Consider the following 16,005-nt stretch of genomic DNA (forward strand, 5'->3'; position numbering starts at 1 on the left):
TCATTTGGTCCACTTAGATGCAAGTTGCACTGGGAATTGAGTCCCTGGCTGGGCAGACACTTCCCTGTGACAGCTCTATGCTCCGGAAGGGGAGCATGTGTTTAATGGACAGTTGGCAGCCTCTGCCACACAGTGTCAGCCCAGGGTCTGATACATAGTAGGTGCTCAGTAAATAACAAAGGGTCTTAGGTACTTTGTATTTGGCGGGCACCTTCCAAAGTGCTTCATATGTATCAACTCATTTTGTCCTCATAGAAACTTGTAAGAGTGGTTACTATTAAGAGCTCCCTTTTACCGATGAGGAAATTGAGGCACAGTGAGTCTTAGTAACTCATCCAGGGTCACACAGCAGGAAGTGATGGAGACAGGAATCAAACCTCGCAGGCTGGCTTTAGAGCTCATCCCCCTAACCACCACTTGGTGCTGCCTTTCCCTCTACATTCATGTTGACTTGAGCTGATGTATGTAAAAGAGATAACGGATGTGAATGTGCTTTGTAAACTTGTAGAGTGAAATAAAAGCAGAGCTGGTTTTTATGGGACTCTGGGGCATTCATGGAGCCCTGGCCACCTGTCAGACACTAAGCTCTCTCTCTCCCAGGTTCCCGTGGCATTTGGCATAAACTGGGTTTCATCTTGTTGGCCCCAGGCCTGGTCCCATACCTGGCACATGAGAGGTGCTTAGGACACATTTTTCAATAGATAAAAAGAAAAAAACACATGCTGGGTTTAGAAAACAGAATGAACCAGATGTAGTTCTTGCCTGTAGGGAGCTCAGAGTAGGAAAGACAGTTAAAAAATAGATTATGCCATGTGGAAAATAGAGGATGGAGAGGTGAACAGGTCCCCAGGGGACCACAGAAGGAATAAGTTGGGTGTCTTAGTTTCCTGGGGCTGCCCTAACAAAGACCACACTGGATGGCTTAAGCAACAGAAATTTATAATCTCACAATTCTCAAGACTAGAAGTCCAAGATCAAGGTGTCAGAGGGGTTGGTTACTTCTGGGGGCTGGGAGGGAAAAAGCTGTTCCAGGCCCCTCCTAGTTTCTGGTAGTCTCAGATAATCCTTGGCTTGCAGGTGACATTCTTTCTATATCTTTACATCCTCTTCCCTCTGTATGTGTCTATCTTCAAATTTCCTTTTTTTATAAGGATGCAGTCATATTGGATTGGGACCCACACTAATGACCTCAACTTGATCATTTGCAAAGACCTTCTTTGCAAAGAAGGTCCCATTCACAGGTACTTCAACATCTTTTGGGGGGACACAATTCAACAGATATTTATTGAGTACCTACTATGTGCCAGGCACCACTGTTCTACATGCTGGAAATACAGCAGTGGACAAGACAGGCCACATCCTTCTCATAGAGCTTTCATTACAGTGGGAGTGATGGGCCCCAGATACACACACATTCCAGGTAACGCTGTGTGCTAAGAAGGAAAACGAAGCAAGGTCAGGGGCTAGAGCACTGGGTGGGGGGTGAACACATCCCGAGTCCCACCTCCCAGTGATCTGATGAGAAGACGACACTTCACTTACTCATTCATACAGCCTCCATCCACGTGTGCATTCATTAACTCTTTGGTTTATTTACTGAGCACCCACCTGGCTTGGCTCTGGGGACACCCAGCTGAAGGGCACACTCTAAGCCTCATACTGATGGACACGTTTCCTGGTCCCCACCTGCCTTTTCACACTCATTTCTGTGCACGTGCTTCATTCTCTCTCTGGAACGCCCTCCTCTGCCCTGCCCCATGTCACCTGGCCAGCTCCTACTCCTATCAAAAGTGTACATGGGCTTCCCTGGTGGCGCAGTGGTTGAGAGTCCGCCTGCCGATGCAGGGGACAAGGGTTCGTGCCCCGGTCCGGGAAGATCCCACATGCCGCAGAGCGGCTGGGCCCGTGAGCCATGGCCACTGAGCCTGCGCGTCCAGAGCCTGTGCTCCGCAGCGGGAGAGGCCACAACAGTGAGAGGCCCGTGTACCGCAAAAAAAAAAAAGTGTACAGGTGGTGGGATAGGGAGGGTGGGAGGGAGACGCAAGAGGGAGGAGACATGGGGATATATGTATATATATAGCTGATTCACTTTGTTATTAAGCAGAAACTAACACACCATTGTAAAGCAATTACACTCCAATTAAGATGTTACAAAAACCCCACACAAACAACTGTACAGGTGGTGCTTCCTCCGGGAACCTCTCACCCTTCTTGGCAGACTCAGGGCTTGTCCAACCCTCCCGCCCTAGGCAGTCCTGGGTCATGAGCTCCTGGAAGGCAGGGCTGAGTCTCATGTTTGATACTCTATAGCTTCTCAGCGAGTTAAATAGTTATCCACTGAGTGTGTCTCCACCAGAATGTCAGCTCCGTGAGGGCAGTCTTTCATAACTGAATTCCTGGCACCTAGAACAGAGCCTGAAATGATTCAGTGTAGTATAAATGAGTGTTGACCACATAAACGAACAAGCAAAGTGAAAACGTGAATGATGGCAAGTCCTCAGGTTGACTCCCTCCCAGCCCAGGGCTCCCTCACAGCCAGGACCCTCTGGCAATCAGAACCAGCTACGTAATTTGCTGGATCCACTGCAAAAATGAAAATGTGGGTCCCCCTGTTCAAAAATTAAGAATTTCAGAACGACAACAGCAGGATGTTAAACCAAGGGGGAAAGGGTGTCTCCTGAGCGCTGAGCCCTATGCTACTGCACAAGGGGCTCGCTGTGAGCCCTGCCTGCCCTTTCCTGGGCTCCATCCTCCAGCGGCTCCCTCCCAGCTTCCTGCTCCAGCCCTGATCTCAGCCACGCCAGCCCTTAAGACCTCCTGAGAGGGGCACTGTGGCGGACCAGGTCAGCTTGGGGGGCCTGGGGGAGCAGAGGGAGACGCTCCGGTTCCCCCGGCTCCAGGGAGGATTCCTGGCAGCCCCCAGCCCCAGCTCAGCTCAGTCCAGAAGTAGCTCCCCATTCCCTTGGAGGAGGGAGAGAGAGGATCTCTTTTCTTGGGAAGTGGCTCCTGTCTTGTCCGCATCTGGGCATCTCCTGGCAGACACCCAGGTACACCAGACGGACAGACAAACATAGACACAAACGAAAAGGACACCCTGTCCCCCTATTCATAGATCTAGGGACAGGAGCTGCCACCCCCTCCCATCCTCCCCGACCCAACCAGACACACCCAAAGACTGACCTCCAGAGAGAGACAGCAACACGCAACAGAGAAAACAGACCGTAGAAATACGCAGAGACGAGGACAGGCAGACACTCACGCACACGGACGCGTTCGTCCGGGCTCACCTAGACCTCCGTGGTCCGCTACGGAGACGCTCAGGGGCACCAGAGGAGCGCACTCACCCGCGGGGCCCCAGACGCGCCGCTGCGCCGCGGCCACGCCTCCGCGCCCACACCCTCGGGCCGGCTCAGGGCGACACCTTGCCCCCCATCCCACCCCTGGAAGCCGGCGGGAGGCACCTGTCACCCGGCATCGGCTCAGGGGACAGAGCTGAGGACAGTGCGCGGGTCGGGGAGCGGGAGGACGCGCGGCCATCGGGGCAGGGCTGGCCCCAGGCCGAGGCACCAGGGGCGGGGAGCGGCCTGCGTGGGTGCAGAGTGGGCGGAAGTGTTGCCCCGGACATTGAGGAGGGAGGGAAGGTGGGCGGTGCGAATTAGGGAGCGCGAAGAAGCCGGGGTCAGCCCGGGTCAGCCCGGGTTGGCGGGGGGCGGGGGGGGGGAAGGTGGTAAGTGGATCGGGTGGGTACCTTGACCGGGGGTAGGGGGCAGAAGGCGGGAGATCAGGCGTCCGAGGGTGATCAGGACAGCGGGCTGGTTGGCAGAGGGCGTCGGGATTAGGGCAGAGGACAGGGGCAGCGGGTGGGGCCCGGGTCGCAGCCGCCCCCGGGACTAGACTCAGTGCGGGTCCCTCAATGATGCCCGAGGGCCAGGGGGCGCCTGCCTCTCCCCAGGCGTTTCGGAGCAGCCCGGACAGGGGCTTGTCGGGACCCGCAGCCTGCCCGCCGCCCCAGCTCCCGGCCCCGGGGCCCCCGGAGTCCCCGGCCCCTCGTCGGGGCGCCATCCGCGCCAGCTTCCCGCAGAAGCTGGCGGAGGCGCTGAGCAGCCAGTATGGGCTGAACGTGTTCGTGGCGGGGCTGCTGTTCCTGCTGGCCTGGGCCGTGCACGCCTCGGGCGTGGGCAAGAGCGACCTGCTGTGCTTCCTCACGGCGCTCATGCTGCTGCAGCTGCTCTGGATGCTGTGGTACGTGGGCCGCAGCTCCGCGCACCGCCGCCTCAAGGACACGCACGCCGGCGCGCGCTGGCTCCGCGGTGAGTCCCCAAGCAGCGAGCCGGCCGGCGGGTGAGTGCCCAGCGAACCCAGCCTGCTCGTCCGCTAGCCGCAGCCCGACAGCAGCTCTGTGCCCTTTCCTCCTCTGACTTCTCTCCTTTAGTCTTTTCTGCCTCCATCTTCCTGCACATCTTTTCTGCCCGCCTCCGCCCACCTTCCCTTCTCTCTCTTTCTTTCTTAAGGCTGGATTATTGCCATAGTCTCCTCTCTCCGCCTTCAGGCCCTTGCCTTACATGCCATCGTTGGAACTAGGTTACACAAACCTATTCACATCTTTCCTTGTTTAAAGCCCTGCCATGGTTCCACGGACCCCACGATGGAGGCCACACTCCTTATCCTGGCATTCAAGGCCCGCTAAGATCTGAGCTCAGAAGGTCTCTTTAGTTTAATCCTCTCCTTGGCCCGCATTCTGTGCTTCAGTCTCAAAGGCTTTTAGTTCCCATCACAATACTTCATGCTTATCTGCCTTTGCATATTCTGTTCCCTCTTCCTGGAATGCCTCCCACCTGCCTTGCTTTAGGAGATAGGGCTCAGGCTTCACCCCGTGCTCCCCAGTGATGCTTTTCAGACCCCATCTCTCACCCTTTGGGGTTCTGACCGCACTCCTTCACCCCTCACTGCGCCCTGGGAAGGCACTGTGCTTCTTGTTGACACTTCTGTCCCCTCCAGCACACTGGGGGAACTCTAAGATGCTCATCTCTTCGTCCTAGAGCCAACTCAGGGCCTGGTATAGAGTGGGTGCTAAGAAAATGTGGTTGAGATGAATGATGTAATCAATGAGTGGATAAATGTTCAGGCAGCGGGGAATAGAAGCACTTGCTAGGTACCCACAACACATTGATTGAAATGTTGTCAAGACAGGAACCCTTCTCTCCTCAAGGACCTTGCACTGTTGGAAGGGAGATAGACATGATGCAGGTCAAAGGGAGGAGGTGGTGGGGAGTCTGTGGAGAAAACGGGTGCCTGAGAAATCTTCATGGGAGGGGCCGGGTACATTTCACTCTGTGTGGTCCAGACACATCACAGGTCTCTGCTTGAATTCTCATGTTCGATCTGAATTTAAGTCTCAGAGTGTGGCTGTCATTTTCCTTGCATGCTCTTGGGCACATTATTTAGTCTTCCCACTCCCCTAGTTTCAGCATGTGTAGAATGGGAATCACACGTGTAGGACCAGTGACTGCTGGGTACAGGGTGGGCGCCCAGCACACAGTCACTCTCCCTCCCACCCACACTCCCTTCAAAGGTCTGCCCCAAGGACACCTTCTCTACACACCTGGCAGGAATTACTCCTCACTCCCATGGGCTGCCACAGCTCTCTCTGTTGTAGAGCTCTCTGGCGCTTGTCTATTTCTGCCTTGTCTTATGATTAGTGGATATAAGCCTTGTCATCTGGATGGGATTTTAGGTTTCTTAGGCTCAGGGACTGTGTCTAGTTCATCTTGCCTTTGGAAAAACTGCACAAAACTGCAGCGTGACCCAGATTACTGCTCTGAAAGTAGTTGTTTCAGGGAGGTTCGTGGTTTTGTGACCCTATAAATGGAGTGAATCCAGTGTCATAGCAAACAAGCAAACAAGAATAAAATGTTATTTTGAGGTTGTTGACTTAAACAGGCTAAAACAATATTGCATACAGAGGCTTTTGACCTATGCTTTCCTGTAGTGGCAGGATCCTTCCTTGGTCTTTCCCTCACTTCCTTCCTACTCCATCCTTCTGTCCTTCTTTCTTCTCTTCTTCCCTTCTTCTTCTCTCCTCATCCAGCCCTTCCTTTCTGTGTTACCCCTCCCTGTTCCGTCCTCCCCCTCCTCCCTCCTTTCCTTTCTCTCGCCCTCCCTCCCTCTCTCCCTCCTTCCTCTTTTTCTCTCTCCTGCCCTCCCCTCATCCTTCCTTCCTCTCTCCCTCTCTCCTTTCTCCCTTCCTTCCTCTCTCCCTCCCCCACCCTGTTCTTCCTCACTCTTCCCTCCTCTCTCTCTCCCTCTTTCCAGGAAGACTCTAAGCACTGGGACCCCAGTCAATGGGTGAATGGTGGTGCCATTTCCCAAGACTGGGAAGACAGAAGGAGGAGTAAGCGTGGGGATGCAGAATCAGGATTCCTCTTGTGGACGTGTTACATTTGAGATGTCCATTAGACACCAGGTAGACCTGGAGCAAATGAGGCAGTGTAGGAGAGCACATAGTAGGTGTTCAGTAAAGGGTGTGGCTGTTTAGACACTCAGCAAGTTACCCCATAATAACATAACTATTCAAGTGAGCTATGTGGATGATGGAAGTGGTGCTGACCCTGGAAGTCTTGGCTTGATGTCTCGGCTCTGTTACCTTCGCCTTTCTGAGTCCCGGTTTCCTCATCAGTAAAATAAGAATACTGGCCACCTCTCAGGGAGGAGCTGGGAGAGGTCGAGTGAAAACTATTTGCAAAGCACTGTCTATCCCTGTAAATGAGCTGCAGTTTATCAAAGAAGCAAGAGCCTAATTATCCCCAAAGTACCCCAGGAGGCCATAATGCCAAGGGAAGTGCCTTCAGCCCCAGCAGGGACTGAGGATTTCCCTGGAATCCTAGCTGGAAAAACAGGTTTGACTTAGCTCTGCCCTGGCTTCTGTGATGGTCTTAGAAGTCTGGGGCTCTGAGAAAGAGCCACCCTGTGGAATTCTGGGCACTGAGGTTTTCCAGAGAAAGATTTTGGGTCTTGGTACGGGCTGTGAGGCATTTCTTTGAGCAGGAAAACATTCTGTCCCACCTACTGGGTGTGAGAAAGTGAAGGCTTTCTTTGGAACAAAAAATATTGACTAATTTTTAAAAATGAGTGGAAATGATGGATTATTCATCCAGATCCTCTGTTTGCTAAATAAAGAGATTGATTTCTTCTGGAAGAAGTGGCAGCAGCTGGGATATCTCATGCCAGTCCTGTGTGTCCAGTGACATGAAAACCTAATGAATAGCCGTTTCTTCCTGTTAATTACCAGGGTCCTGTTTCTGTTCTGTTTCTGGTCTCTTAAAAGACCGCAGTGGTGAAGGTAGTCCTTTTCCTTGTTTCTGGCCTGCCTCAAGCCCAGAGAAGTGTTATTAACACAAAATCATGGCAATGACGACAGTAAGACTAATAGCCACAGTTATTGAGTGCGTTTGGAATGCTGGTACATTAGAGGCATTGTCCCAGTTGTTTGTCACAGTGAGGCTTTCTTTGTGCGTGTGAATAATCACTCCCAAATCTACTTTTATGAGATCAGATTTTTACAAAGTGCTTTCTACTTAAAATGAGGCACATCCATGTATACGACACATTACATCTCTGTCCAGTGCACCATCCTTGGAAAAGGGCTGCTCAGAGCACTGTGTTCCTTATCCCTAAGGGGCTGCAAGTAAAGGGGCAGACGTGAGCTGCTTTTGTAAGATCTGCCCAGGACAGGTGGCTGTACAGGCTGTAGAGATAAAAATTGGGACACAGTGATGGGTTTTAGAAACAGGCGGTCCAATGTGTGAGAAAGTGAAGGTTGCTAAAAGAAATGGTTCCAAGTGCATGTGTGAAGAGAGGCGGGCTGCCATGCAGGATGGTGGCAGAGAGCAGAAGAGGAGGGAGAGGGGAAGGAGGAAGGCTGCAGGACACGAGGATGCAACTGCCCCTGCACCCAGGGGAGCCCACAGTCTAGGAGTGCAGCCAGGACTCACAGAAACCACTGGAGGATGACTGACAGGATTGCAAAACCTGGTGTGCAGTCCTGTGGCAGCGTCTGGTGTGGCCAAGGAGGGAGTGGTCAGGGTGGGCCACCGTGGTATTCCAGCCCACCCTGCTGACTTCGGGGCAGATGCAGCAAGTTCATGAACATGGGTCTGGGCTTCACCTTGTTTCCCTCCTCAGAATGCACGCTCATCTCAGTTTGATCACCTCACTCCTCTGCAGACACGGCCTCTCCAGATACTCCTCATTTCCTTGGGCTTCTGTCCCTGCTCTGGGTATAGTGAGCCCATGTCAGTGTGCCTAGCAATTCTCCTCCTTTCTTTAAAACAATAGTTTTCCTGAGATGTAGTCCACATAGTCTACAGTTTACCCATTTAAGGTGCACAAGCCAATGGTTTGTAGGATATTCACAGAGATGTGCAACCATCACCACAGTCAATTTTTAGAACATTTTATCATCTCAAAAAGAAACACTATGCCCTTTAGCTATCATCCCCCAGACCCTCCCCAGGAATAGACAACCATGGATCTACTTTATGTCTCTAGACTCGCCTGGTCTGGACATTTTTATAAATGGAATCACATAATATGTCATCTTGGCGACTGGCTTCTTTCACTGAGCGTAATGTTTTCAGTCTCCCAGCGGTTCTTGGGGTGGGTGTTATCACCCTCATTTTCTAGACCAGGAAGCTGAAAGGGCATCAGGAGGAGGGTTGAGCCCCTGTCACCAGAAATATTCGGACAGAGTGAGAAAGAGAAGAGAGATAAGTTCCTGGCTTCGGGACAGAGGGTGTGATATTAGCAGGTGACAGAGAAGGCAAAACCTCTAACTTCCATTTGGTTTCTGTCCTCTTCATCGAGCAGAGGGACCTTTGGAACTTGCAGGGAACAACAGAGAAGGTGGCCAAGCCCACTGCATGGGGACAACTTTTGTGACGTCGGGGCAGAAACTTTGGTCTGGTTTTGTTCAGCAGTCTGGACCGAGCTCCCATTCTGTGCCAGGCGCTGGCTGAGCCCTGGGGACAGCAGGAGGCTCAGGTTTGGCCCTGCATGGAGGGCTGCAGGAGGGGGCAAAGACGGTGCAGACAATGAGGGGCAGCAGAGCACGATGGCTAAGAGCTCCCCACCAAACCCCACCCCAACCCATGTAGCCTCACTTTTCTGCCCCGGTTCCCTCATCTGTAAAATGGGGAGGATGATACCCCCCAACCATCACATAGGGTTGTATGAGAATCAGTGAGTTTGTACATATAAAATGCTTAGAGAAATCTGTGGCATTTAGTAAGAGAAATACGTTATTATCATTCACTAAATGATTCAGTGTTATGATGTGCAGGGGATGGGTCGATAGGCAGAAGGGTAGCCTGGGGCAAGGGTTTGGGGGTTTAGGGGGAGGTCCCAGAGGAGGACCTTCTGCTTTTGCTGGAGTCTGGAAGTGAGTCCAGAGATGTCAGCAAGATCTGAGTTAGCTGGAACCCTATCTGCAGGCTTCAGATCTTGGTTTTGTGCAGTGGGTAGTGGGGAGCCATTGAAGGTTTTGAACAAAGGGAATGATGTGATCATACTTGTATTTCAGAATGATCACTCCATCTGCAGGGTGGGACCTGGTTTTCAGAGGAGTAAAACAGGAGGCTGAGAGGTCAGTTAGGAATTAAGTGGACTTAGGGAGAATATGTAGGGTCTCAGGAAGCTACCCTGAATTTTAAAAATGATAAAGAATACACAGAATATAGAGAACTGAGCATAACAGCAACTCCCAGCAAAATTCTGGAGCAGATCAAGATGCAGGGAGTTTTGAGCAATTCCCTCAGGAAAGGGAGCCGTGATCCAGCCTGGGGTCACCGTGAGAGAGTCTTGCCTAACTGCATGCATTATCATGCACGTTTGGGGTTTTGGGATGGGATTTCTGCTCTAGTAGAAAATGTAAACCTGATGTCAGGATTTCAACCTCATGATGTAGCTGCCCAAAAAGCCGATGCTGGTCAGGCATTGATTGGAAAGGAGGTCAGGCTGCACATGGAGTGTCACGTCCCCCTTTGAGCATCACATGGGTGCCTGCAGGTGGGCGGCCCCAGGAGGAGCGAAAGGATGTCCAGTCCAGGAGAGAGAGGATGTGGAGATGGTGGGGTGGAAAATGCTGCAGGCCCACCCCCTTCAGCTCCAGGTCAGCAAACGAGAGTCACTTCTTCAGGGAAGCCTCTCCCGATGCCTTCAGACCAGGTGTGGCTTCCGGGTTGTATGTTCTCATAACACCCTGTTTTCTTCCTAGCACTTCTCAAGCAGGAGATTGTGTCATTCAGTTTGTTTGTTGATCTGACCAGATGGTGAGCTCTTGAAGGCAAAGACCCTGTCTGAATGTAATTACCATTATAACCTGAGCTCCTGGCACAGTGCCTAACATGTAACAAGGGCCAGTTGATATTTACTGAATCATCAAATGGGTGAATGCATGGATGAATGGATGAAGGAATGAGTGAACCACGGCAGAATCTCCAGGGAAGGGGATGGCAGTTCTGGGAGGCTGACTGCAGTTCACTGTGGGGAAGAGCATTGTAATCTAAGCACCAGCTGGCGATGGAAGGGTGAGCCTCCCAGCCCTGGGCATGCCCAGGTGGAGACCAGATGGCCGCTGGTCATGATGCACTGGGAAGCATCCTTGCATGAGATGGGAGATGTAAACTAACTTTGTGGAACCTTCCACCTCTAAGAGCTTATGGTTCAAGATTCTAGACTCCTAGAAGGGATCTGGGAGCCTAACACAGAGGAGGAGTCTCCCCTCTGCCAACACTAGACATTTTAGGATTATTCTCAAGGAATGTGGCTGGGGAGCTTTCTCATTGGTTCTAATTCATTAAGTGTTTCTTTGTGGTTGAGTGACGATGATAACATCCCGTTTATAGAATTTTCTATTTGTGGGGCACTGTTCTAGGTGCTTTTCATGTTATGAATCATTTAATCTCCTCTACATCCCTAGGAGATAGTCAATCTTATTATCCACATTTTACGGATGAGGAAACTGAGGCACAGAGAGGTTAAGTAATTGCTCAAGGTCATCAACTGTAATAAGTGGTAGAAAAAGGATTTGAAGCCAGGCAGTCAGTACCTACCTCTATACTCTGTGTACTGTGTTTTGATAGCATAATTGATTTTTATCAATATGCAAGGTGGTATTATAAAACCAAGTTTATCAATTGTGTGATTCAATTCTTCTGTGTCATATCTTATGTCTACTAGATCTGTCTAGTTCTGAAATCTTCCACTCTTTTTTTTTAAAGTAGCAGTTAAATATACAAAACAAAAATGATGTTATATGGGCTATTTGATTATTATGTCTTCCTCATACATTATGGGTTTTTTTTTCATGTGTAGTGATAAGGGTGGAAGGATTCTTTATCCTATTTATTACATTGAACCCTAAATCCCAAGTGGTCTGATATTAATGTTGCTGTTCCTTCTTTCTATTCGTTTGCATTGCTACTTCCTCTTTGCCCACCCCTCTATTTTCCACTATTATCACTTAGTTAAAAGTGTGTTTCGTAAAAAGAACATATAGCTAGGTTTTGTTTTTAATTCAATATTCCCATCCCTTAATTAATGCGAGACTTAGATCATTCTAATTGTAATGATTTATATCCCAGACTTTATTATTTCTATTTTTCTTTATGTTGATTATAATGATTTATTTTACATTTTGTTGCCTCATGTGCCTTTTCCACGTTTGCTTTTTGGAGCACTTTGAACATTTTATTGTGTTTTTCTATTCCATTAATGGCTAGATTCCCTTTTCTCATTCTCATAACCAGATACATATTACTCCATTCTTACCTGAAAACAAAATATGCAACATTTCCCCCAGCAAGACACATTGCTTCCCACTCCAAGATCCTCCCACCCACTCTCTATTCCAGTGAGACAAGACCTTTAGAGTATACATTTGTTTCCCTCTTTTCCCCTAGTACCCATCTTTTTACCATGAGAACTTTGAAAGGTTTTTCATCTCTGCTCCCTACTCAGTCATCCCCAATTTTATTCTGTATCACAAGTCTTTATATAGCATGTAAATGACACATTTCCAGACAGTTTATCTTCATCCATTCGGATTTAACCTCTCTTATCTTGCTTTCTTTTCTATTAATCTGCTTATCTACTGGACTATTCACCCATTCACTCATTCATCCATCCATCATCCATCCATCCATCCATCATCCATCCATCCATCCATCCATCCATCATCCATCCATCCATCATCCTTCCATCTTTTCATCCATCCATCATACATTCATTTACACCCTCCCTCCCTTCCTTCTCTCCTTCCTTCCATTATATGTCCATCTACCTCTTCATTCTGTTGCAAAGTTTGTTGCTCACTATCGTTGCCTCTCCTCTTCGTCTTCTCTCATTGAGAGGACTCTCTCCTAATTCACTGGTTGTTTGGTTAAAGCCCTTTTTCAGGTGAGTTATGTGGATGATATTTTTCTCCCTGTCCTTTTTTTGTCTGTTCAACTGTCCTTTTTCGTCTGTTCAACTGTCACCTTCTCAGAGAATCCTTTTCTGACCACCACCGTCAACCTCAGTCCTCTTCCCTGCTTTACTTTCCTTCATGCACTTAGCACTTCCTGACATTTCTTCTATGTTTATTATTTATTTGTTTATTTTTCTGCTTCCCCACTCAATGTTAAACTCATCAAGGACAGGTACTTTATTTTACTGACATTTTAATATCCCAAGTACCTGGATCATAATTGAACAACAAATAATTGTCAAACAATTATATTTGGCATACCTTCATATATCTTTCTGTCTTTTGCCCTGACAAGTGGGTGCCATCTTGGCTGGGAATAGGGTTCTTGAGATGCAGTCCTTTCCTTGCAGTGGACTCTAGCTACTCTTCCACTGGCTTCTGGTTTCCCACGATGCGGATGAGAAGTCTGGGGCCAGCTCATCGCTCTATATTTTGTGTACTCCACAATTTATGCAATACTATATGTGTGTATGTGTGTATTTTTGTTTCTCCAGCAATCTTACTTGTTTACCTTTGAGCCCCTGGCAAAATGCCTCATGCATAGTATGAGTCCCTAAAATATTTGTTGTACAAATAAATGGATGGAAGGATGGATGAAGGAAGGAAGGGCTTTAAGAGCGTGAGAAGGCACGTGATGTGTTTGTTACAGCTCTTGAAATGTCAGTGGCAAAGATCAGTGGTTCTCAAGGTGGGGTCCCAGATCACCAGCATCACCCCACCTGTGAACTTGTTAGAGATGCAAATTTGGGGGCCCCACCCCAGATCTATTGAATCAGAAACTCTGGGGGTGCGGCCCAGCACACTCTGTGTTTTAACAAGCCCTCCAGGTGATTCTGTTGCAGTTTGTGAGCCACTGCTGTGGACCAATCTCATTTTATAGATGGGAAAACCGAGGCCGGGAGCATGGAAGTGACCTGTCTGAACTCCCATGTTCCATTGGTGGCACAGCCAGGTTCCCAGAGTTACAGCCTGTGCCCTTGCCACCCAACCAGGCTGCCTCACCTCATCTTGCTATTTCTCTTTGTAATCAAAACGAACCATGCATTTATCAAACCATTTCAAAGCCCTGGGATTGATTCTCCACTCCTACAAAGTTTCTGATTTCACTGGGGCATTTCCAGGATTTAAGAAAATGTGACTTAGAGTTGTTTCTATAATGCTTTGAGCAATGGAAAGGAGCCAGGCGATTGCATTACTCTTCACTGGAGGCTTCTTAGGCCAGAGCTGTAATATTATAGCTCCCTGTTATGGCTCATGCCCTTCTCTCTTCTCGTGCCATAATTCATGTCAAACACGATCCAGTTTCCTCTGTTCGTGGGAGAGAATGTATGAATGGTGGTTAATGTTGGCCCAGAAGTGGGATTAGGGACTGTAACATCGATCAAGTCACCACCATCATTATGGTTTTCTTGCTATTTTTTTTCATTTGGTTACGAGTTTCTTTTTAATGTATTTTGCATATTCCTTCCCAGTCTTATTCATATGCATATTTCTTGTTTGTTTAATTTGTTGTCAACTATGCTGGATGTACCATCAGAGAACTTGCCTTTCTTCACTTCACTAGCACAGCCCTTTTCATGCCACTGCTCTAGACCCCTCCCTATCATTTTGAAAAAATAAACTTTCTATTTTACAGACGAATTGCAAAGATAGTACAGAAAGTTCCTGTATACCTTATACCCCTTACTTTTATTATTTAGAGCAGGAATTTAGGATCAGAGAACTGAGATTTTTGAGCAGAACAGTGACACTCTTAGATGGATCATTTTGGGGGGAAAACTTCTAGAGGACTTGTGTTGTTTTGGCCAAACTTTGTTGAATGTACGTCCCTTATCAGACCCTGGAATATGCATGAGGTCGGTCCAGTGATAAACAAGACATAATATTGTCTCCTACTTTCAGCTTGTGAGGCCAATAGTAGAATTTGCTTTATATATATTTAAAACTTTTAAAATTGTGATAAAATAGACATAACGTACAATTTACCAACTTAATCATTTAAGTGTACAGTTCAGTGGTGTTAAGTACGTTCATATTGTGAATTCATTACAATTGTAATGTCCAACACTCTTTCATCTTGTAAAACGAAAAGTATGTATCATTAAATAACCCCCCATTTCCCAGCCCCTGGTAGCCACCATGTTGCTTTTTCCCCCTATGAACTGAACTATTCTAAGGCATCTCCTAGGAGCACAGTCATGCAGCATCTGTGCTTCTGTGACTGGCTTGTTTCACTTGGCATAATGTCCTCAAGGTTCATCTACGGTGTAGCAGGGGTCGGAATGCCTTTCCTTTTTAAAACGGAATCATATTCCATTGCACAGATATGCCACACTTTTTAAAAAAAAAAAACAGGGCAATTAAAAGATAAATTTATTTATTTATTAAATATTTATTTATTTATTTTTGGCTGCATTGGGTCTTCGTTGCTGCGCGTGGGCTTTCTCTAGTTGCGGCGAGCAGGGGCTACCCTTTGTTGCAGTGCGCGGGCTTCTCATTGCGGTGGCTTCTGTTGTTGCAGAGCATGGGCTCTAGGTGTGCGGGCTTCAGTAGTTGTGGCACAAGGGTTCAGTAGTTGTGGCTCACGAACTTTGTTGCTCCGCAGCATGTGGGATCTTCCCTGACCAGGGCTTGAACCTTGTCCCCTGCATTGGCAGGTGGATTCTCAACCACTGCACCGCCAGGGAAGTCCCTGCCAAGCTTTATCTGTTCATCCATTGATGGACACTTGGGTTGCTTTCACCTTTAGGCTATTGTGAATAATGCTGCCATGAACATGGGTGTATATGCTTTTGTACCTGCTTTTGATCCTCTTGGGTATGTTGCTGGACCATGTGGAGTTACTGTTTTTAAAATTTTGAGAAACTGCCATACTGTTTTCCATAGTGGCTACACCATTTTACATTCCATCAACAGTGTATAAGGGTTCCAATTTCTCCACATATTTGCCAGCATTTGTTATTATTTTACTTCTCTCCCCACGCCTTCTCTCCCTCCCTCCCTCTCTCCCTCCCTTCCTTCCTTCCTTTCCTGCCTCACCTCGCTCCCCTCCCCCCTCCTTCCCCCCTCCCCCCACCCCTTTTCTTTCTCTTTTTTGGGTAGTAGCCATGCTAATGCAGGTGAAGTGGTATTTCTTTTCTTTTTTTTTTGGCCATGGCACACAGCATGTGGGATCTTAGTTCCCTGACCAGGGATCGAACCACACCCCCTGAAGTGGAAGCATGGAGTCTTAACCACTGGACCACCGGGGAAGTCCCTGAGGTGGTATTTCATAGTGATTTTCATTTTCATTTCCCTAATGATTAGTGATGTTGAGCACCTTTTCATGTATTAATTATCCATTTACATATGTTCTTTGGAGAAATGTCTATTCAAATCCTTTGTTTATTTTTTATTTTTTTTTTATTAATGGTTAAATTGTAGTTCTGTATAGAGTCTGGACCCTCACACCTTATCAGAGATACGATTTGTGAACATTTTCT

At 48.3% G+C, this 16,005-nt stretch overlaps 1 protein-coding gene across 1 annotated transcript in view; it reads left to right on the forward strand.

Moving 5' to 3' along the window:
- Window positions 1-3,709: 3,709 nt before the first annotated feature.
- The window catches only part of OTOP1 (otopetrin 1), a 44,190-nt gene continuing 31,894 nt past the window's right edge, over window positions 3,710-16,005 (forward strand). Inside the window, exon 1 of the mRNA XM_022567011.2 lies at window positions 3,710-4,310. Coding sequence (XP_022422719.1) covers window positions 3,914-4,310 — 397 coding nt within the window. The 5' untranslated portion in view covers window positions 3,710-3,913. The remainder of the gene's footprint in view (window positions 4,311-16,005) is intronic.

Source organism: Delphinapterus leucas, chromosome 5, assembly GCF_059928025.1.
Source record: "Delphinapterus leucas isolate spDelLeu-1000000601 "Yukka" chromosome 5, BTC_Dleu_Yukka2, whole genome shotgun sequence".
NCBI classification, from domain to species: Eukaryota; Metazoa; Chordata; class Mammalia; order Artiodactyla; family Monodontidae; genus Delphinapterus; species Delphinapterus leucas.